Below are 24,688 nucleotides of genomic sequence, written 5' to 3' on the forward strand. Positions count from 1 at the left end.
GTCAAGCCTCGCGGATCAAGCAGGCCGATGAATTTGATGCTTTGAACTAGCGTGATCAAAGTTTTGAGCGGCCAATCAGAACGTAAAACCTGAAATCCATCCTCGACAGAGAAACGCGGAGTTGTAATGAAAACGTAGTTCGACCGCACTCGAACCTTTGAATAATACGCGAAAACCAGTGGCCGCTGGGTAATCGATTAATCAACCTAACCTAAGAGTCGTACACAACCTTTCCCACCTTTTACCCTCTATCGCTGGCGTTACACGTTCTGCTGACGCTGTCTTGGCCCAAGTCGTTTTTGGATCGTGTATTTCGGTGTTCATTTCTCCGAGTTTTACCGGCGGCAGCTCGACGTCCGTATACCTTAAACCCACATAATCCCGAGCATCGTAATTTCCAACGGCTTCCACGGAATTTGATACCGCACATTCGTTCCGCTGACTAGATAAAGAATAAGTCCGGTCCATACCAGGTACGGCATGCCTTTTTTTTTCAGCCAACTTTCTCGTCATCCGAAACGGGGGAACTTTGTCGCTGATAAAGCGACTTGAGATAAGTCGAAGCTCACGGACTGCAGCTCGGTGATTGAAATAAACCGTGTAATTCTACAGCTACGGTAGCCGTAAACCGTATCGAAATAACAGATGTGAAAATATCTGAAAATTTTGTTGGTTTTGATTTACAGATATTCGCATCCGGGTCCCCTTGTCGCCTATTCTGATTTCCTTCTCTTTTATCTTCTTCTTCCTCCTCTTCTTCTCTTTTTGAATAAGATATCCTCTGATCGCGTGGAACGAAGTTGGCGTAAGTCAGCGATTGGAAGCGACGTCGGATCTGAATTATCGACCGGGTCTGGCGGGCCATCCTACCCATCCCCATTCCGTTATATCCATCCCGCTTCTTTCTCCCCGTCGAGTAAAACTCTAGGATCTTCCGAATAGCAAGTAGTTCCAGTATAGACGCACACACACACACACACACGCATACACGCATATATATATATATATATACGCATATGAACACATACACCCATAACCACACGCACACGCACACGCGCATTTACATACATACAAGTATGTAGGTATGTATGTTCATAATCTCGGGTATTCCACGGCTGAAATTGAAGCCAACACGAAAGAAATTGACGCAACTCGACGGCGCGTGTCTTCCTTATGTACACGTCGTCTCCCTTCTCAAACTTTGCACATTACACTCGCTCCTTCAAACTTATACATAACACAACCTATACGCGGGACGAGAATCGCCCAGTCTACAATATCCGTTTTCTTCTTCGTTTTTATCTTTCAAATGTTTTTCTGTCGGTCATACCTATGATGCTCTCTCACCTCGGCCTCGGCAGCGTCATCGACGGTATGAAACTACGCGTTTGGCGGGTCAGTGCGCTTCACGAGCCGCGTAGGTTAGGACGGACCTGTCAAAGAGGTTATGCGCGCGGCAAAAAGCGAGGATCGAGCGTCAAAAGGTATGGAATTTATCGAGGCGTGAGGGCGGATCGATGATCCCGGAACATAGGTGGATGCAAGGATTTCACGAGAGGTTTCACCTCTCGGATAAGAGAGAGAGAGATATATATATATATAGCGGGAACTGGGAGGCCTGGAAAACCCGAGGCTTTTTTTGCACCGTGGCAAATCTTGGTCGCGTAAGCAAATTATGCTTGCGCCTCTCGCCCGGCCTCGTCGACCGTCAAATCATGTTTTTGCCGAGTCGGTGAGCAGTGCGTATGAGGGATGTCACCACCCTCGCTAACGTTACACTTTACGTTATCCTTTGGCGAGAAATTTGGTCAATAATTGCCAACGTCCGATTCAGGGCTTTGCGCTGAAATCTCTCGGGGAAAAAAGCTGCAAAGAGATTCGGATATTCGCGTAAATTCCTCCGCCACTGCCCGCCAAGATAATGTCCATTCGAAGGTCACGTCCAAGGTTGAACAAAGGCTCTTACCTTCACCTGCGGAGCAGCTTCGACCGTGCATCAAATGTGTTATGATAATCGTCGGAGTAAACTATGGCTGGTTCTGTGTGTATATTATGCAATAAGTATATAGGCTTTGCGGTGGAAGCTTTTTTGTACACTCGTTTCGCTTTTTCGTGGTTCATGCAAATGTGTGGTCCAGGGTTTTCGCTATTTTTTTAAGATTACGACCTTCGGGCAGAGTCCAAGGTGAGTGGCGGGTTGGTTAATTTTCTTAATCGCTACTCAGTCTGTCTATGAGGCAAGTTTCGTTCTCCTTTTTACCGTAAAAAAGTTCATCTTCAAGTGAAATGCCTCGCTCGAGTCCTGATATCTGTGGGGAGTGAAAACTTTTTTAATGTTACTCTCGTTTCCCTTTTTTTTTTCTTTCTTTTTCTTGTTCGGTTCTACTTATGCCTATAGGTACCTATAACTGTGGGCTGTATATAAGTTTGATCTTTAAGGTTTTCATTTTGAGAAGGGGTTATATAATAATAAATTAATGAAACAAGAATGCAAGATATGACGTACAGTATAAACCGCGAACGCGGGGAGTAAAAGATAGATCAGGATGAATTTTGCTAGGTAGCTATTCATAAGTGAATGAATATACATGTGAGCCGCCTATACGTATGTATGGATTCTCCCTGACTTGCCTGCAGAACTTTTAGATGCACTCTATGAAATTAAGCCAAAGTATACCATGAATAAATATGAGCATGTTTGAAGGAAGTGGAGATAGCTGAAGAGAGTTATGGTAGAACGCATGACAATTTGGCGTCAGCGATATCCTCGACCTTTTGCCAGCGAAATATTATGCGATTCCGTGATACGGTTCTTGCAGAGAAAAGGGAAAGAAGAACCAAAAAGAATGAGACGAGAGTCGAAGGCAGAGAAGAATGGCATCGATTTTTAGTAATCGAGTCAAATGATCACGGAGAGATGGGATAATATTTGTGGTTCTTAAAGAGTCGAAGCAAACTTGGGCTATTATTAATAACAAAAGATTTAACGACGCACAGTCGATTAAATATCGACTTTGGTTAGCCGTAGGTACTCGTTTCGGTTGAAGGCTGTGCAAAGGAACGGAGGAATCGAGGAGGGAATATGGTTGGGAAAAAAGGAGAAAGAAGGACAGAAACCGACCGTCTCACTCGCTTGTGCGGAGTGGTAATAATTTTCAATCCCATCATCTTGGGATGAAGCTCTACCTAAAGTGTATTTGCTTTCCACTCATTTCGTAAAATGTATTTTAAAGTTGGCTAAAGGTAAAGGTCTGCCCTTTCGTCGAGGGTATAAGTGTATACATAGTATACCTTATATACGAAAGCGAAGCTGTTCACGGCGGTTTCGCGAAAGATTTCAACGAAATTAAATTGAAAGGATCTTTTCACCGTGATCAGCAACCGATCCGGCACCTCGTCACCAAGTACTCGGACAGAAAAGCTTCCTTAAACATTATCCCGAAGTACCCCCTAATTTATGATCGACGATACAGCTCCGCCGCTCGCTTGAAGACAGTGCAAACATTCATCACCCATTGCAGCAGGTCCGTGATTATCGTAATCAGCGAGTGCTCGGAGAACGACAAACACGGCAACATCCATGGTGCAAGGTAACAAGGTGTGCTCTGAACGGAGATGCGCAGTAGCAAAGTCACGTGATCCCCACACGACGTCTATTTCTGTCTTAAAAAGTACAACATAACCTCTGTAACCAATTATTTAACATTTGAATATTATTCCCCCATCAAATAAGATTCAGTGGACGTAAAAATGAATGGCTGTTTTATAGCTTTTAAAAATGGTGCTCAAAATAACGTCATGTGGGGGAACGTGTGTCATTGGCTAAAAGTGGCAGTGATGCGCAAGAAGACACCTCATTTCCTTACACCATGGTGACATGTTTTATTCGAGGTTTAATTTTTCGAGCATGGCAACCGTTCGGGATAAACCAAGCGAGTGAAGTGCAGTCAAAGTGCGCATGCAGTTTTAAACCCGTCAGTAGTGAAAAGTGGCAGTCGTTCGCCAATGTTGGCATTGTCGAACGTTTCGCCTCTTTTGTACCCAGTCGGCTGTCGCTTATCGGTCAGTAGCTAGCCAGCGATTGGTCGCCTTTGATCTCAAAAGAGCGGCAGAAAGTGAGACTATTAAAACACGTATTGAATCCAATCGCGGCTACGGGCTGATCGGCAAAAAGCACACTCGACTATAACGCCTGCTCGCATCTGCACACAAGCATCTCATATCCATGCGGTCGTTCTAAAGTTTGTGTGTGTGTGTGTCCATGTTCAGCCGCTGATGTCGATATGCAGAAATTCGGCGGAGTGGTGCAATGCAGTCGAGACTCCGTGGTTCCGATCTCCTTTCCGTAGCCTAGTCTACGCGTAACATTTTCAAACTTCTCGTGCACAGCATCCGATAAGTTTGATGAATTCGTACCGAACTATGAAGGATTAATTATTTCAAAGCTTATTGCGTATTTTCACCCATCGATATCGTTTTCAATTGGATACTGTGGATATGGGGCATTCCATGCTACCTCAACCAGGATTGACATGCTTGTTACGGAGTCGAGAGTATATCGGATTTCCATTACCATACAATTGAAAAACGATTGGACAATGATTTTAGCGAATTAAGCACGTTAAAGTGCTAAAAAAAAAAATCGAATGATGAAATTATTCCATTTTCAATTTTTCAAGAACTTGAAGCAGATGAACCTAGAAAAGTGTTTGAGTATTCGTATCTCGAAAACGATTGCACAGAAAAATGAATAAAAGTTGGGGTTTTAACGGCTCTAATATTACCTCCAAAAAGTTTCAACGATATTACAAACGGTGGGATCGAAACCTGGTCGAGTTGGCCGAAATGCCCCATAGGAGGCATGGGAAAATGGGCACAGGTAAATTGTTGAGTGTGGGACGTGTGCCCGCACCTTCCTTCGTAACGCGTATCCTATCGATTATCGAGTAGCGTTCGTTGGATGGAAAAAGCCTTTGCCAGTAGCCACGCGTACTAGAGAATGAAAGAGAGGCGTCCATTGTGCCTAGCTTGGGGGACACAATACCTTTTTGTACCTGTTTTCGATGTGCTTCAACCCATACATGCCTTCCATGTGACAGACTTTGGATACACGGACCTCTGGTGCGCGTTATTACGAGGATATCGATTCCATTCGCTAGCGATAGCCTGGTCCTCTCCGCAAAGTGGTTGACAAATCCCCTTCCCCCTTTAGAATAAAAAAAAAAAACAAACAAAAAATAAACGGAAACAAAAAACGACTGAGAATTATCATCATTGCGTCAAGCAAACTGGGAATAGGAAAAAGAAGCAAAAAAATCATTTCCATAATTTGTGGGATTTGTTGGTGTTCGTTTTTTAAACGAAGATCGACCACAAACAGATCCACGATGAAGTGGAGTTTGAAAGGCTCTAATATCGCGCGTGACGAACCCCCAGAAGAGAAGGAAAATAATGTATTCCTCCGATAATGAAAGTCGTCTCTCTCGATCCTCTTTTCTCTCTTTCTTTCTGGCCAACCAATTTTGGATGAAAAGGAAGAAAAACGTAGTAGAAATCACGCTCGATCGCTGAGTGAGGCCCTCAAGAGGGTAGGAAACCAGCCGTTCAAAAATTTAATCAGCGAGGTAAACATTTGCGAACACCGTGGTCAGGAGTTGGCCAGATGTGAGTTCTGAGGGAGGGAGGGGGGGATGATAAAACCCATCGCCGATCCAGGAGCTTGCAACACCGCCGAAAGACGGTTGTGAAAAAATACCAATCGTTGAAACTGAAATTGAAAATATTTGAAACGTACTAGTTTGGTGGGGCAGCTTTCGTCCAGAAGCTACATCGATTCTTCCGGCAATCGTGAGAGAGTCTCGGGGCGAGGAGTGTCCGACCAATCAGTGAAAACGACTCGATTTAGTTGCCGTAGGGCATCGCGCGATTTCGAAGTCGTTCGGGAATCCAGAAGGAATCGGTTCCTCTGGCAGATCTTATTCGCATCCCGATCACGTTTCGGTGTCCAGTCGTGCATCCTTTGACCACCCCGTCGATGTCCGGCTTTTGTAAGACAAACAAAGAAAACGGCACAGATTTAGTTACAAAAATTCAAACTCGTACAACCACGGATTCGTAGACGACATTCAAGAATCGTCTGATGGGTGGGTAAGAAAAAAAAAAAAAAAAATAAACCAGAGGCTTGAGTCTTTGGGTTAGGGAATATATATTGATCGATTGATTATTCGCAGTGATTCTATTTACATAAAATTAACGAGACAAAGTGGTGAAACTTGGCGAGCTGAGCAATAGCTGAGCGACCGCGCAGGCGCGAAATAATTCAGCACTATTGGTCAGTGCAATCGTGACGCGGTTATACTTTCATCTGCAAGCCAGGGAAGCCAACTTATCTACTCGAAACGTGGCACAAGATGTCAAAATCTCCCAAACGGAAATTGTGTTGTTACGATGACTCCCAGCAGTGATTAAGGAAGTCAAGGTAGTTAACAATAAAACTTAGCCAAGTCTTCCCGAATCGTTGCATCATTCATTTATTACCTTCACATTATTATTAAACTTCACAGAGCTTACGCATGCGCGTTCGAACGCTCAGTCTGCTAAGTTTCACCATTTCTATGGCTCGGTATAAATTTTTCTGAAATTTGTTTGCACTGTGACGCATTTCCTGATAGAATTCCCTTTTCGATGTTTCAGACGTGACGGTGATACCGCTGCAGCCTGTGAACGCCGAGGCTGGTGGAAATATTTCGCTTGCCTGTCCAGGTGTCACTGAGCAATCGCTTGTCCTGATGTTGGAATGGCGAGCGAACGGAGCGCAGATACTTCAGTACAGCAGCAGCAGCACCACCGTTTGGAAGCACCGTAACAGAGTCTCCCTAATCGCCGACAATTTTGCCCTCTTCTTTCATCCCGTTACTTCCGTTGACAGTGGCGAGTACTACTGTCTTGTCAACAACCGTCCAATGCCGGAAGCCATCGTCAAGCTCATGGTTCAAGGTAAGTGAAGTTTTTCCCACTACTGCGATACTGTATTCAAAATTGAGTTCCGATCAGTTTTGTCAGAAAGTTTTTACAGAGGTGTGAAAAAAAGAATTAGTAACTCTCAATTTTTATCAACACAGTTCAGCGATTAATAACCAGAAACAGGTTACCTTATCGAGTACCGTTCGTTAACGCCACATACCTATACGGAGTGATTATCTATAGACAGAATGGTCCGTCGTCTGCTATGGCTTAAGGCAAAAGTGCTACAGTCCGAGGGCAGTTGTTTGCCAGGGCGACCAACCGTCGCGAACCTAACCTCAAAAATTTGGACAGTTTTCACTGGTAGTCGTGTCCGACACCGACAGTCGCGCTTGTTTGACTTTTTTGTTAATGAAACCTGAAAAAATCACCCGACATCGATATTTGATAGCATGAATATATTTTGAAGTGAAACTCTATGAGTTTATTACTCGGCTTTTACGTAAATTGTTTTTGGGATCAATTGTATGGCTGGATAGAGTTTACGAGATTTGTATGCAATCCATCTGTAAACAACATAAGCTATAATTTATTATAATTGAGTGTATAAAGGTAGAGTTTTTTTCTAATTGCAAGTTAATTAACTTCACCTGCACTTGTGCTTTGGACACTGTTTTTATCACTCGACTGTACACGTCAAACAACTTTGAGCTGCATATCATCTCTCTATGATTCTAAAAAAGCCCCGGATTACAATTAAAAAAAAAAATCCCTAGAAAGTATCCTTTCATATGATGAGTTGAAATTTTCATACATGGAAGCAAAAATGATGGAATATATCGTAGAGAAGTATTTTTCCAATTTATCCAATGACGCGCTCGCGTTCTTCCGTATCTTTTAATACCCATTGCAGGATGAAGTTCACCAACAAGCAAATTATGCAGCGCGGGTTTTACTCTCCTGTAATCTTTTCCCCCGCGGTGCCCGTTCCAGACACCCCGGTTGGTTGGTATCGCGTTTCAGAGTTTGCGAATTATCTGGTAATTAGCTGCTTATTACACTGCGACTCGCGAGATTCTCGGGAGGAAAACTGCTGGTTTGCAGCTTTGCTAGTTCGTTTGTTGAAGCAGCAGCAGCAGCAGCTTCGCCACGTACATGACTCTATACGTTGCTGCCGTTGTGTGAGACTTTAAGCTCTCGTGTGGATTTCCTCGACGTCTTTATCCTTCTGAAACCGTTTCCGGAAAATCTGGGGTTTGGAAATGTAAAACTTCTTCGTTGGGCGTATCGGATAAAATTGAAGCAGGCCTTCCTGAAATGAAATTTTATGCCACGGTAATCTTTTTTATTATTTTCAGTATGTGAATTTGTTCAGGGAAATTGAATCAGAATTTTCCTCAGGCAATATAAAATTCAATAATAGGCGTCGAATTTTGAAAGATTTAACCACGAAACGAAGAATCAAGCTTTTACTGTCTTCTCGACTATTTAGACCATGAAAATCATCCACAAAATCATTTGCCTATGGATTTGTGGGTGTTGGGACGTATTAAACCTAGAGTTAATTAGATTTTGAATCATTTCACGGTTGTATGCGAAAACATTCTTTTCTTTGTCACGCAGTAACTGGAAATGATGCAAATCTTTTAAGGTCGAACAGATCTTTCGAAACTCATTTCAATCCAACATTGATCAAATTTGGTGAATTGACTTGGTGATTTTGTCTGAGTCAGAACGGATCAGAATTCGAAACAAATCGGTCGAGTTATACTCGAGTAGTTTGCAAAGATGCAAATATTTTTACCGAGTTTTTCATACCTGAAATCCTGAATTCAGCCACATTACTTTTAATAATTGTAACAACCTGACATTTAGTTTTTTGTTATTAACTTCGTTTTATCGACTCGTTTCTTCCTGGACTCGTTTATTCACTTTATACCTAAGGAGTTATATTAGCAATAAATGAAATTAAAGTCGGTGCTAATTGCCTCGCGCGGCACTAATTGCGGAAGGAGTTGTCAGAAACAGGAGATTTATTACAAACAACCCCCCTCCTCGATGAAAATTTTCCCTCCTTGCAGAATAAACGCGCGTTAGGAAGTATAAGTCAATGTAATTCGCGTCCCCGGCCAGTTTACCAGCCGCAATCGCGTCGGTTGGATTAACTTTCCAGACACCGGGATGAAGCTGCCGGGTTTTCATCTTTTTTTTTTTTTTTTTTTTTTTTTATCCTTCCGTTCCCGTATACGCCGCGCGACACTTCGGCGAAAAGTCAATAAACTCCGTTTCTATTACGACGACAACATTTTTCAAACTTTTTCCGTATTTACACCGATATCAAAATCAGCTGTTGCGGTTAATTTAATTGTAATTAAATTACACCAAATCGAATGAAACTTCCGGTTGGTGCGTTTTTCGGCCTCCTTCTTCTTCTTCTTCGTCTTCTTTCGATGCTGACTGGGATTTCCCCCGTTGAAAAACTTTCTTCTCTAGATGTCTCGATTAACTTCCGAGTTACAACTCTCAACTTTTTCTGCCTCTTCTTTTTCTTTATGCCCCCCCCCCTTCCCCCCAACCTCGCAGAAGTTCCGAAGATTAACTTACATTGTACTCAATGATTCAACCAGCTGTGCAGAAATAATTACAATTATGGTCGAACAGTTCCTTCTTGTCCCCCCGTTTTTCCCTCTCTTTGAAAGGATATTTTAATACTCGCTCTCCTTATTCGTTATAAAAATCGAATTTCTCATTTACCTCCGGAATTAGATTAATTATCAGAGACAGCTAGGTAGCTCAGCTCTGGATAGATAGCCGGTGGATCGGTTTGCCGAGAGCCCTCGACCCATTTGCCGGAGCTCATTCCTCGCGACAAGCGACCAACTTATCCCGAACTATTCGACCTCGAACTCCGGGGATAGACGGGGCAGAATTTCAAAATGGAAAACTCGCTTCGGCGTCAAGATAATCGAGACTGTCTTGTTTACTTTCCTGAAATTGTGCCTTCCCATCGCATCGTCGGATGGGAACGATTGGATTTTAATCTGCGCTACGGGCGGGAATTGAGGAACAATCTTTGGCGGGAGGACCGGCGGAAAGTGGGAGTGGAAAAGGAAACAAATTTTAATACAACAATGTTCGTCCCCCCATTGTTGCATCAGACGCGTGGGTGGAAAAATTCGGAGAATTTTTTAGAGGGGCTGATCCTTGACTCGCGAGTCGTCTAAAAATCATTCGGTTCGCCGCCATTTCTCTCGAAGGCTAAGGTTTCTCCCCCTGCTCTTCATTCTTCGCCCCTATCTCTTGTTTCTTCTTTCTTCCTTTCTCTCTCTCCTGCAGCATGGAGTGGATGGCAGGGCATGAAACCTTTTCGAGTTCCCTGAGCTTCTCTTCCACGACCGTGGTTGCAGCCTTTTTTACCTTTTACCCGTCACTTTTCCTTACCAAAAGTTTCAATCTTTCCTTCAGACTTTCGCGACCAGGGCTGTGTAACTCTTGAGTTCCTCGATTGAAGCGGTACTTTTTTTTTTTTTTTTGCACAAAACCTTCTTTATTCTTTTACACCTCAAGAGAAACCGAGAGCCGGAGGAGACTGAAAATAAAATCTACACGAATATTTTATAAATATTTGTTTTCTTCGTGCATTCGGGAAATGTGAAAGGAAAAAAAAAGGTGAATTTCCGAAGGTTCCGGAAAACAAAGCTACCCTGTGTTTTATTTCATGATACTTGTCATGATGTTCAGATTACAGCCGTTAATATCGGATAACATTTAGTTCCGTTCATGTATCTCAGGTAAGGGTACGATTCTTTTAGGATAGAAGTATTTAAGGTTTTACTACACCGTTCGATATCGTGGTAAAGAAGCAGTCGGTACGATGCAGAATTAGAGTGGCTCTGTATTTTCTACATAGATATATGTAGATGGGTAGATACATACATACCCATGTACACGTATGATATGTGTACAGAGAGAAAGAGAGAGAGAGAGAGAGAGAGAGAGAGAAAGATAGGCACATACACGTAGCTACGTATCGACAGAGTTTCTCCATTTTGAGGGATGATGTCTTTATCTGATGCTCCGAGCATACCTACAGGCACTCGATGAATAGATGCCTATATTTGGTACCATGCGCGTTTCGACGTTGCTGAGTATTCCCCGAAGATGACGATGAGGATGAGGATGGGATTTTTACTCCCCCGCAGTGCAATGTCTGTTACTCTAATATCTATCGTAGTATTTTAATCGTGGATTGAACGGCGCTACGCAGCAAACGACCCCCACATCAAAGGGAGGCAAACGATGTTTTTCATGGGCTATACGGAGATTAATATCTCTCAAGCTTGTACGAAATGCTTGGTGAAATATTTTTCATCCTTATTTAATAACCTGCGAGACGCGTCGATGTTTCCTAGATTTGAACTCTAACCTTATTACGCGTCTGATGAAAGATGAAACAGGAGAGTGAATTTAAAATGGCGAAATAAGGTTGCGTTATGGAAATTCTGCGCCGTTGAGTTCTCACCGAATGTCTCCGGCTTCCGAGGTACTTTATAAACCTCTTGCAAGAGCGCGAGTAATAGGAGCAATATCGAAGCAATGATCCCGGAAGAGGTTTTGCGGGCGTAAAATTAGAGGGGAGGAACTTTCGGTATGGGCGCCAGGGCGAAAACTTTCTCGGGACAAATATTCGGGAGGGAGACGAGAGAGAGAGATAGAGAAATTGGAGGAAATGTAGGCGGAAGGTGTATTATATCGAGCTTGTCCCACGCTAGTGAGTATTTTGGTGGCAGCGGTGGGATAATGCGAGTATACAGAGTTAAGACTGGCCCGGCAGTTTGGCAGCCGAAATTTCCCTTTCCAAATGTAAACGAAACGGGTTCCTTTGTCCAGGGTAAAATCCGCGAGATGAAATTGTTCCGGGAAGACAAACAGAGTTTGGCAAGCAAGCGAGAGACAAGTCAGTTTGAATGAAAATATCTCGGTTTTAAACGTAAAACGTGATTTGGGGCAAAATTTTCGTTTCGTTTAAATTTACCCAAGGATCGACTTGATGTCGATGAAGAAAGCGCGAAAGAAAAGGAAGAGAGAAAGACAGAGAGTAAGTAAGAGAAAAGGGAAGGAAAACATCTCACAGTAACACAAATAAAAACGTTTATTCACATTTATGGCATGCGGTTTACCCCGAGTTGGAAATCCATTCTCCCGCAAAGCTTGGCTCAATTCATTCGACTGCAGGAGCAAGGATCAGGACGAATTTCAATCGGAGCAAATATTGAACGCTGACAATCAGCGTAACTCGATTTTGGGATGCAAAAGGGACCGCGTAATTTTTTTATTTTTTTTGTTTCCAACAGTAAAAAACCCACCGATAAAACTATAGCAGGTGAATTTCAAAAACCTCGTTGAAACGTTTTTCTATGCATTTAAGTTGCCGACGCATCAGGAATGGGCGAGTTTTGTGAGCAGCGTCAGAAGGCTCAGATGCTATCAAAATAATACATTTTTGAAAATTAAATTAAGGTGAATAATGATTGCCGGTACGTCGGGAATCATCCAAGAAAACTCGTTCGAAAACTGGTTGAGTACCCCAAACTTTGAAACTGGTCCAATATCGTGAAACATTTTCCACAAATCACGCAATATAACCTCAATATTATAGCTTTCAAGTAATGGTAGATTCCGCAACTAGTGCATAAAACAGGTGATTCCCGCCCGTGTTGCGGATACTATTTTTCCTAACTGAGTGTGCGAAATTTGATTTTCGAGGACACTAGTGCGGGAATGTACTACTTGGCACACTCATTTGGGTATATTTTTAGACCATTGGTCGTCCTGATGTTTTTTTTTTCTTTTTTTGTTAAAAAATGTCGAATCCGTGCCCTGCTTTTCAGTGATACCTAATTTCCCAAAATGCGTTTCTTATTCAAAACAAGTCTCTCGAGAGTAGTTCTCCGGTTGGTTACCGTATTACAATCAGCATTTGAATATTCCTTCTATGTTTGAGTTGGTCGCTGACTGGGTGGAAAATTTTGCATACGGAAAGATATAATCGTAAGTTTTACTGTATTCGAATTCTGACATGTTTCCAGTTTCAGCGATTTCGCGATTCTCGCTGCGCGGCTTGAGATAGGCGTCGAGCTTTTATTACCGCTGACTTTGCCCCGAGATAAATGCCGATCGTTCTCCCGGCAGTTTCTCAAGCCCCTCCCTCCCACCCTTTGATATTTCGGCTAATTAAGTATACCGTGGAATGTCGTATCGTTACCGTTGCTCACGGAGAGTATTAGGGCGTTTAGTTTCTCCCTGAAATTCGAAATCGCGCGTCGCGACGCCCGGCGAACTCCCAGGGAAATCGCATCGGCTATTCCGCCCACGTAGCTGGTCCCAGCGGTAACCAATATCCCCGCTATGTCAACCATTAAAATGAATATTTTTGAAATCCTCGCATCTCCCTCCCCGCCTCCGCTCACGGCCATCTTCTCTGACACGTACCGGATATCAGACGGTGTTACATTTTTCTTATTCCCTCAGAACGTTGCGCCACTCGACAGAGACGGATACACACGCATCCATACGCGATAGACAAAAATTTTCAAACCGCGATCTCGGAGTAACGTGACGGAATTTCAACTCGTGTCTGGTATGTCATTGACTTTTTTTTCTCCAAAAACCTACAGTTTACATCCAAATTTTACGTCTGTCTAAATTTTTTCCAGTGAACATTGAGACACTGAGACTGTGAGGGATGAAATTTCCTAACCTAACCTAACCTAACCTAACTTAACCCAACGTTTACGGTAACTTTTCCATCAGTCTAAATTTTTTAGATCGAAAATTGAGACACTCCGTCTGGCAGGGGTGAAATTTCACTGAAAAAAATTTAGATGAAATACACATATAATAGAAAACCAGAGGTAGCTTCAAATTTTTTTTCAGGTCAAATATCACTCCTGTTGGAGTAGCTCCGTTTTCTCTTCAAAATCGTAACATTTTACCCCCAAAAAAATTCAGAGCGTAAAAGATTTGATCACGGCTCATTGTCAGTCAAATCTTGGTCAATAATTACTAGTTTAAAAACTGATTTCACCACTTTCCACGTAATGCGAGAATCGATTCTCTGTTCGAGTTTTCATTCTCCTGATTCCCCTTTCGAACTGCGCCTGCCGATTCGTTCAGGCACTGCGGTACGGATAACTGGGTTTCCCTTTGGAGTGCATGCGGTTCGTTGAAATTTCTTCGCTAAAAATCTGGTAGAGCTGCATTACCGTAGCGTGTACGTATGCGTGTACGTAGATGTTCGTTCAAGTCCCAGATACATTTTGACGTACGTCCCTCGTCAAAGGACACAAATTTATTGGACATCCAATGGGACAAATTGGATTCTTTGACTTGCAGATATAGAGCACCGGGCTTCTAAAGGCGAAAGGCACCCATCTGCCCCTTCCCCTCCCCCCTCACACTCCGCATCTGTAACGACAAAAGGATAATCCCTTTCGATATATTATATAAACGTATGTATCATTATCTTCTTTATTTAAATCGACTGCCCCTCCGCTTCACAATCCCGTCTCTACTTTGGGATGAAAAAAATTCACCGAAACAAATCTCATCAGTTTATTTCAACGAGTCAATATACTTATATTATATATTATACAGATTTATATATACATATATCTTCGGCTGAGTCAGACTCTCGGTAATCAGTCTAGAGATGCTGTTTTTTTTTTTTTTTTTATCTTCTTTTCTCATCCCTGATTGGTTTTAACGGAATTTTCAACAAAAAGAAGACTTTGATTCCGATCAATTTATCATATATACCTACATTTTGTTTGCTAAATGTAAAACTCGAGTTTTTGCGAAATTCTAAGTAAATCTGGACGAACCATAACGTGATAATAAATCGCGTCTAATGCAATAAGCGTGAGATATTATATATAATATATTATTACTTAATTCCAGTCTGATACACTCCCAATTTTCCAATTGATGTTATCAGGTACTGTGTTTTAAACCCCACGAAAACATCAAAATGCACCCAAACCGTTATAAAGAAATCAAAAATCAGTTGATATTGGATATAACGGAGTACCTATCACGTTATTTCTGGCAGACTTTCTAACGAATATTTACGTGAAATTGAGTCAGCAATAATGCTTCGTAGTGTAGAATTGAAACTTGGCCAACTATTTTGTTCCGCCAATTCACACAGTAAAGTCCATTCCTGCAGACATTAGGCAGCTTGTATTATCCGAGCTTCAAATTTACTTCTAGATCATTAAGCGCCAGTGGAGATATAGGCAGAAAAGATGAAGGGTGTGAAAGCTGTTCGTTATTTATTCAGAGGAAATGTATCTTTTTTCCCCCCCCCCCCCTTAAATCTCCTTCGCAGCTCTTCGCTGCGAAATCTTTGTTGGACGTACCGCATCTATTAGCTAAATGATGGGATCCGTCCCCTTTGACAATGGATGCAGGGTGTGCGTTTCGAGTGTCTAACGAGACGAGTTGCGCAACGATGGATGAACAGGGCGGTGGACGGGGGGGAGGAGGAGGAGGAGAGAAAATAAAAAAACTAGGGACGAGACACCCTCTTTTCGTAACGCTGCAGCTTAACGACATCCCGGTGAAGAAATTAGTCTGATTGAACGTGCAGCGCCACGAGACGCGGCTGCACAAATTGCTTGCATTCATTCATGCGCGAGTCGTCGAAAGGATAACCTAGAAATCTCGGTTCGTTAGAGTGACCTAGTCAACGACCCCAAATCACCGTTGAGTATTCAATTTACGGCCGACTTCGCGACGCAGCTGCAGGTTATACGTTGAAGATAAAATGGTGAAACGTTGCAACGGACATATAAAAGCAAAAACTTTTTCGACGGAGACGTTTGACCGTATACAATGTTTTGTATAGCAAATATTTTTACTGCACATCTTTGTTTTATAGATTATGGTGTGATTTTAGATATTGGGTTAAATGACGTTTCGTATTTGTGCTCTTCAAAAAGCTCTTTGCTTTCAAATAAGGTTGGTTACATCTGATATCCGATCTCACGATTGACTATCAGGTAATGACACTTGCTTACATCTCAGAATATTTTGGATGATAATTGATCATCTCGGAGAATTTAATGTAAGAAATAAGTTTCACATGTTGAATACCGACATCTTTACTATCAGTTTTTGCGTTTACTTCATCTTTGTTTTTGCAAATAAGTGGCTTAATTTGACACGCAGAATCGTGAAGTTAAAAATTGTATGATAACTATTCAAGATAGCTGTGACGTGATGAGGTTATATACGGAGTTAATCCCAATGACTGCAATTTAATGCGCATGCGCTACGTTCGGAGAGCAGCTGTTTACCAGGGTGACCAACCGTAAGAAATTTAGAAGATGTATGTAACCTCAAAAATGTTGGCAGTTATCAGTCGCAGCTGAGCTCAATTCAGAACTGTCGAAATTTTTCAGGTTAGAGGCGGTTGGTTACCCTGGAAAAGTAGGTAAAAATCATTAAAAAATTATGAAAGCTAGTTTCTCTTTTTATTATTCCGACAGTCAGATTAATGAAATATTTAGTCATGCAATGAATAAAAATTATTAAACAATAAGAAATCGAGCCGAGCGATTATTTTAGTGACAATACGAGTTGATGAATTAGTCCTAGGTCGCCAACGAAGGGTTATGAATTCACTCTGTTGTAAGAGGAAGAAAAAGTCGCGAAATCGTTTTTTGAAAGGGAATACTCAAAACCGTACCGAATACCCCGTAATAATGAAAACAAATACGAAAATACTCGGTTTATGGGAAACTTTATATTAAAAGTTAAAATTTCACGCCGTGTGAAAAAGAAAAGTTGCAGTCTTTTTTCACGCAGATACGCGTCCCCTGAAAAACCCGGTTGGGAATCGTCATTGATCGGGGAGCCAAAACCTGGAGCATGGGCGCCCATGACGATCAGCAAGTTTCACAATCGTTCGTGTAAGAGAGGAAAAGGAGGGAACGAGCTCTGCTAGGAATTTGAAAAGAGCGGGAGCGTCGTTTCTGCGGCAGTTAATCTTTCTGGGGTTCCAACAATCGCCGGTAGACCCCGTTATCAGTGGGTTGACGTCATTCGTTGCCGAGGTCGACATTTTTTATTGGTCGTTGGCTTGTCTCTGAAGAAAAAACACGAAAAAGAAAGAAAAAGAGAGAGGGAGTGTGAGAGAGAGAGAGTGAGAGGGAGAGAGAGAGAGGGAGAGAGATGAAGAAAAAAAGAAATTCACCGTAAATTAAGGGTTTAATTTGATTAATGTGGTGGACCTGTCTTGAGGGTGCAATCAATTAGAGTCGGTCCCTCGGAAGAATTCCCTCCAACGACTCTTCCGTTGATCCATGGCCACGGATTCTCGGCACCAATCAAAGAATGACAATTACTTTTTGATTCTCGTCAGGGAGTCTCGTTGAATCAGCGCCGACGAGGATATATCTACAGTACAAATTATTTACACCCCTTCTTCCTTCTTTTACCGTCTTTTTCTCCAGCTCGACGTCGAGAAAAAGAATTCACCTTGGCATTGTAATCAGGTACGGAATATTCCGACGATAAATTGGAAAAGAGGTCAAAGAAGCGAAGAAAAAAGGAAACAGAATGAATAAAACGAATATCTCACGCATCGAGACGAGCAAAAAACTAATATTTTGAATCCCTTGCAACGGTCGGCGGAATAATGAACAGTTGTAAACACAGGCGGAGGTTTTTTCGCTTTTTTTTTTTTCACCGTCATTTATTATTGTTTTCGATTGGGGGCACGTTTCGTAACTTTGATCAATCGATGAGAGAAGTTTTTTTGTCTGTGGAAATCGGTATACGTAAAGTCAATCAAAACGCTGCAATGACCGTTTGATTCAGTCTCCCGAAGGTTTGAATTTATTCATACTAGGTATAACACGTATATATTTGGTTTTGAATAAATACGTACTGGACTGCAGGGTTCGATTCTGCAGAGGTGAGGGGGGATCCCATCGGGGATCGGGAACGGAATGAAATTTATTTCCGCACGGAGAGACAAAGTCTGAGAGGAAATCCATCAAATTTTCTCTGCCCGTCCGATTTCCGAAAGCTTGCTTATCGAACGTACAACGCTTGTGTGTCTGCCCGTGGTCAGAGTGAGATGTACGCGTGGGTTTCATCTTCAAAGTGAGGACAAGACTTGATCAAAGATGTATTTCTCAAATAAGTGGAAACACGCGCGGGGGCAGCAACAGCAGCGAGACTGAATTTAATTCCGCGAACGAAAAGCGAGAGGCGAGGCGAGCTTTTCGTCAAAAACGCATTTTTAAAGCTATGGCATCCGACGTTTCATGCCAGCCTGGAATCTTTGATACCCGCTGATCCGAAATAACAAGAATGCCATTTTTGATGTTTGCGAAAGAATTCTCTTCTCGCCATTGTCCTGCACTACCCACCATTTTGTTTGTTTGTGTATCTTCTGTTTTTCAAACGTGGCGTTTGGTCGGATTTCAACGGTTCAAAATAAAAATGTATGTGGGACGACGAGAGAATAAAATTGTTCTGTGAAATCTCTTCTCCACCACTACCCAACTTCCATGCAATAGTATGCGGGAAAATAGAAGACGCACAAAGTCGAATTTAAAAAATACGAATATCTTTTTGACAAAGTTTTAAGAACGTAGACATTCGCACCTTAGAAAAGTAGAAACGTAGAAGAATAACGTACAGAAAAGTAGAGTGTATACAATCAGGGCTCGGATGCACAGCAAAAACTGGGAAAAGTCAGGGAATTTCAAAAATAAGCCTGGAATTTTCACTGTTTCGAAGAAACGAACTCGTTTTTATAGTAAGTACTATCGATCTTGAAAATAAGAAGAAAAATTGTACTTCAAATTTTGTTTCATTGCACCACTTCATACATTCTATGTATATTAGTCAAAACCAAAAATCTTCTTTCGTTTTTTCTTTTTTTTACGAAAAATTACAGGCTGTTGTTTGTAAATTGATATTGAAGCAGTAAGTTAGTTACCAGGTAATATTGAAGGTATTAATCTGTAAAAAGAAATTGTCATTAATCAGCAGCATATTTCTTGAAAGGTTACTGAAATAATCCTATTTTTTCAGGCTGGAATACCTGGAAAAGTCAGGAAATTTTATATTCCAAAAAGCGTACGAAGCCTGAGAATCGTCTGAATTCTGGTATATGCTTATTCATTCAGACGATTATACGTATATCACGGTTTTCTACACATTGATTTTCCAATATCTTTCTATACTTTCTACACTTCGTGGATTCTGTGAACCGGATTTTATTGATGATTCTGATATCGTGACCCTTTACTCGTTATCCTTTCCAAACTTTCTACATTTCCACCCGCATTCGATTTCAGCCTTTTTAGATTTACTCGTATTATAAAGCGCATTTTTTCGCTCCCCATGCTCGACACGAGACTTGAACGGAATTGCGGGACACTTTCGAGTCATGGAAGACAGGCGGGAAGAGCAGAGAGCAGAGAGCAGAGAGTCTACATTTCCTTGATCCTATTTTCTCAGGAAACCCGGTGAATCCTGCCGGCATGGCAGTGAATTTACACTCAGGGGATGAATTCAATTGGTCGCTCTACAGCTCGAAGACGCTTCTGTTCCTCCTCCCCGTTCCGTTTCTACCGCTCTAGCAGGGCTCACACTGTCGAGTACCTACACCAGGTTGATAAATGCTCAGCTACCCAGCTACGTGCAAGATGAATGGACTCGGCGGCTCTAGCGTGATGCCAATTTCTGTTTAAATTAATTAAAACCTAATTTCCTCATCCTCGCAACCGCCGCGCCAACATCGAAAAGGACTGACAATTTCGCACCTCAGAAACCAGTGACCTGTTACAAAAAAAAAAAACTAGAAAAATCATCTTGCCTAAAGAGACCAATCTTGGAAATTCCTCTTATTCCCGGTATTCAAAACAATGAAAGTCTCGAACAGCAAAGATTTTTAGTCTCGAAAAACTTAAGGGAATGGCTCGGTTTATTTTGTTTGATATTTAATCAGTTCTCAGTGAAAAGCAAACCAAAATCATTAAAATCGGTTTGTTTTTTTTTTTTTTGAGATATTGTCAGACTAAAAACGATCATAAATCCAAACGTCCATCTAAAAGTGGTCGGAGGTGATTCCCCGAGACTTCAGGGAACGTGAGGATCCAACGAATACCAAATTTTCAAAGTCAATCATTTCCCTAAGTGTAATTGAGCAGTATTGAATTGTCCCGATATGAAAATCAGCACAGTAACAGATCAAGAAGAAGATGTGAAAAAATAAAAATTGAGAACAAACGACGCCAATGCGTGAGATTAGGCCGATCTCCCATCAGCTGGTAGGCATACAACCGGAGTAAGCTAATCTGAATGATTTACGTCCGAAACGTCGCCCCGCCTTTCCCTGATACAAAAGCTCAATTGCCGTCGAGTTTAACTCCGGTTCCTTCATAATTGGGTGGGTTCACCACGAAATTTCATTTTTTTATACTTTCAAATGATAACTCGGTTTATAAATAACAATTAGAGAAGTGTATGTATTACATTGTCGCATATCATGCATGCGTAATATAACGACGATTTAAAAATCAGGACCGTTTGAAACTGTCTCTTTCGCGCCATGTTCATCACGTCATTGGTGATGTTTCTAGCCTATAACCTCGAGTTATTATTTTAATCTAAAGCATCGATATTTTGACATCTTGTCACGCTGAAGTTATGGTTCTACTACCTATTTAGTACATTTTTTTTTTCACAGAGCTGCTAGATTCTCAACTACCAGAGTGGCAGCACAGGAAATCGATCGAAAGAAAGTAGACGTACAAGGAGAGTTCTGGATACAGATCCCGATACCGACTTTACAGATCCCGATACCGACTTTACAGCTCCCGATACCGACTTTACAGCTCAGACACAGACCCTTTTCTTCAGGTATGTATTATCTCCACTCTGGTTAACTTTCTTGGTCATCATCGGAAAAAATTCCAGTAGCTCAACGTCAACCAGAGTGGGAATAACCCGCACCCGAAAAAAAGGATTTGTGTCTAAACTGTGAAGCGGTTAAAAGTGTCGATAAAATGTCGGTAACCGGATCTGTATTCAGAACTCTCCTTGTATGTTTTGTGAAGTATTAGTGACCAGGAGGTAGATTGAAGAATGAAGAAAGTTTAGTCGAAATTCCGGTCAGGTAAATGGAAAAATTTAATCGTTGGGAAAACGAACATGTTTGCGTTTTCGACGTTTCGGCCGGGCCCTGCCGACCATCCTCAGGAAATTTTGACGACCTGTTCCTGCTTAGGTGTTATTAGTTCAGCATTTTGGACTTCCGTGTATCCTTGTATGTCTACTGAAAAATCATTCTTCAAATGCGAACAATCGAAACAGCAAGCAGCACCAGCAATAATCCGGTTCTGGACTGCGTGCAGAACGGTGCGAGCCTCCGGTGGAATTACTCCGGCGCAATAGGAAGGCGAGATATGGTAATTTGTGTGGCGAATGTCCCGTGGGCACTGTGGGACACACCGGCGTTGCCTCCCGGCACTATATTTCGTCTATCGATTCCGCAGCCCGGTCGGTTTCCCAAAGTGTGTTGGTGAGCCGGTGCAGCACTGGCCCAAACCGTATCGCCCGGCTCGCTTTAAAACGGACTGATGACCCGCATTCGGATAAAGGGCCTGCTCAAGGCGTGCTTCTGCACGCGACCCTCCAGCCCTGCAAAGTACACATGATCGGGCAGGACTGCGGAGCGCGAGAGCAGTGGTTCGGGTTACCGAGATAACGCCTGAAATCGGGGTGAAAAATTGAACGGCGCGAAGTCGAGATTATCTCTGCATCTGAAAATGTCGAGTCCCGCCTACGTTCGCAGGGGTGGTTTTTTTTTTTTGCTTTACTCCATGAAAAATTCATTGACCATAATATTCTTTGATTTTATAATAAAATGAGCTGGTTCCATTGTATTTGACGAGATAAGATGCGTGGAATGGTACATATATTCAAGGTTTTATCTACGATGTTATAAATTATAAAGATGAAGTCGCACGTGCTACAGATTTAGGTAAATTCAATCATAATATTCATTTATAAGTGAGAAGAATCTGCAGCTATGAAACGAAACGAGTACGGACAGACCAGTGAATTGAAACATGTTGTTTTTCTAGATATTTACAGGGCTCTGAAAGAGATGGACACTACTCGTCGGAACGAGGTCAACCCTTATTCGTGGACGATTTCTAAATTGAATCACGATCCGAGTGGATGGTGTACGTAGTCTGAGCGAACAGTGGACTCGCAGTTGTCAGATGAAAGGTTGCAGGTGCGTCGGATGTTTCATTTCTGCTTCCTCGGGAGAATTTCTCGCGAAGAGACGTAGTACAGGGAGATTAACGTCGGGGATATCTGGTGACCAACTAGAGGTGGGTTGTAGAGAAAGAGCTTCTCGGAAGGCGAGCTTCTTTTATTTCAAAGCTCCGGTGAACCCGAAGGAGGCCACTCGAGAAATTAATTAAGAAACAGAGTGGGTATAAGGTATTGAGTCGGGATTGCGAACTCGATGGAAATTCTTTGAAAGTCTTACAACAACAAAAAGGAGACGCAGTTTTTCGGTCTTCCCAATCCGCTTCGTCCTCCTCCTTCACGCTCCTAAACGATCCACGTCCAATATGTTTTAGAGAATGACTTGATAAAGTCTCGCCGAAAGGAGTTTCAATGCTCGTCCGAGTCACTCGAGGACTTCTTTTTACTGCCCCCATTCCGTTTCACATACGTATCGACTGTCGCTGATGCATCCCTGCCTCCTCCTCTTCTTCCTCCCTCTCCTACCCTAGATAATCTCACTCGGTAAGTTACTGGAAAAACGATCGTCCTGGATTCTTTTTATAATAACTTCGGTCCACGCCAAATTCATACGGGGAGGAAATCGGCGTCACGTGAACTGTAGAAGACTCGAAAGCGCGGATGGAAAGATTTTCACGGACCCCTTTTACACTGGACTGGACAAAATATTAGATCCCGAAAAAAATGTATTGGCTGAGCCAAAGTCATTTTTCATTTTTTCCACACTTTTTACTTGAATTTGGATATTTCTGATTAGGCAGAGGTTTTTTGTACTATGCGTTTGAAAATCGGTTTTCTAGTATAAAATTGATCAAGGATCGAAATTTTCTGTGTATGTACTTGAATATACGTACATTGCGAGAATAGAATGAAAAAATTTTTTGATAATCGAATTTTTGAATAATCCCAACCGCCTGCAACCCTTGAAATAATTTTTCTCAATACCGAAGCGATGGGTACAACTCGCCGTATTCAAATTTCGAACGATTCGCATGTCGAATGGTCTGCGAAACTCGTGATTGGGCCGTGACCTGCAATCTGCATCGCGATCTCCAATGTCCTGTGCCAACTCCGTTCAAGCAACGTAACTCTCGAGTTATAGGTTATGAGGTTGAGTTCCCCTGGCGAGTTCCGAAGCCGCGGTACGGATATCTTATTGGTATAAGAAAAGTAACAAGTTGTCTCTTTCCTTCGTTCCCCGAGAGACGGGACAATATTTCAGTATCGGCTAATGCACGTTATCAGTCCCGTCGGTCCCGGGGGACATCGAAAACTCCCGGCAACCCGCATTCTCCAACTCTTCGCAAAAACAAACACCATTTTACTCCTGGCGCGTGTTTATTGCCCTTGATCGCTCGCCCTGCAGACCCCGAAATTTTCTCCTCTTACTCTTTGTCCAAGCCTCATCGATGATAAGCTACCTTCTCCGTCAAAGTCACGAGGTTAATGTGACGTTTTTTTTTTCCTTGCGCCCCACCGCCATTCAATTCCATCGTGAGAGAACGATCCGATTATTTCAACCCCTCAACGGGACGACTCGTCAAAGGCTCCGGACAATACCGAGATTCCATCGAATTTGAGGTTAGCTGCAGGATCGGTTGACGGTTCGAACTCACGAATCCCGCCATTGTTCACCCGTCTAACGAATCGTTACACAAATTTTCGACTTGCTCTCCAGTGTTTTCTGCTTTTTACTCGTTATGCGCAAGTTTCGAGTGCTTTCTCGGACGCGTTTTTTTCTGAATATCTAGTTCAAATTCGCTTTGCGTTTAATAAATTCTCGTGGAATAACAACGTCTTCGTTCAACTCCGAGGTGGGAAAACGGAGAGGTTACAGGTACCATCTTCGATCGGGAAATGCCGGTATACTCGTATACCTATCCAAGTTGTGAAATCCATTTGAGAGCAGCAAGTTCGTTCCTCGAGAAGGCATTAGCCGGCTGCTATGCCGGCCGAATGTATTGAAAGGTATTCAAGGCAAAACTGAACTGTGGCGGTTTTAAATAAACATTTAAAACTTAGTTTACGGAAAGTTCTCGGCAACGGTTGCAGTGCCGGCTGCCTCAGGACACGGGTAGCGGTTGAGTAGTACTTTAAAAGCAGCTTAAATTTCACTCCTCGAAAGCTCTTTGCGAGGGTGCGTCAGTGTGTGTGTGTGTGTGTGTGTCTACCTATACCTGTGTATACAACGCAAATGCATTCGGTCGTTTGCCAAAGTTGACAAAGTTATTAGTGAAATGGAAAACCAAACAAGCGAGCAGCAAGATAAGTATCAGGAACAAACAATGTGCGGCATTAAGTGCGCGAAATGTGGATGATTTGACCAAGATAAAAATTCCAAGAGATCATCTCTCGCGGTATGTATACATATATATGTATA

General features: G+C 42.3%; 1 protein-coding gene across 3 annotated transcripts in view; it reads left to right on the forward strand.

The window, feature by feature from the left end:
• LOC124182521 (tyrosine-protein phosphatase 99A) overlaps positions 1-24,688 on the forward strand; it is a 299,728-nt gene that overhangs the window by 106,799 nt on the left and 168,241 nt on the right. For all 3 annotated transcript variants that reach the window (XM_046569912.1, XM_046569913.1, XM_046569914.1), the window contains exon 2: positions 6,694-6,996. In XM_046569912.1, coding sequence (XP_046425868.1) covers positions 6,694-6,996 — 303 coding nt within the window. The remainder of the gene's footprint in view (positions 1-6,693; positions 6,997-24,688) is intronic.

The sequence above is a fragment of the Neodiprion fabricii genome, chromosome 5 (genome assembly GCF_021155785.1).
Source record: "Neodiprion fabricii isolate iyNeoFabr1 chromosome 5, iyNeoFabr1.1, whole genome shotgun sequence".
Classification (NCBI taxonomy): Eukaryota; Metazoa; Arthropoda; class Insecta; order Hymenoptera; family Diprionidae; genus Neodiprion; species Neodiprion fabricii.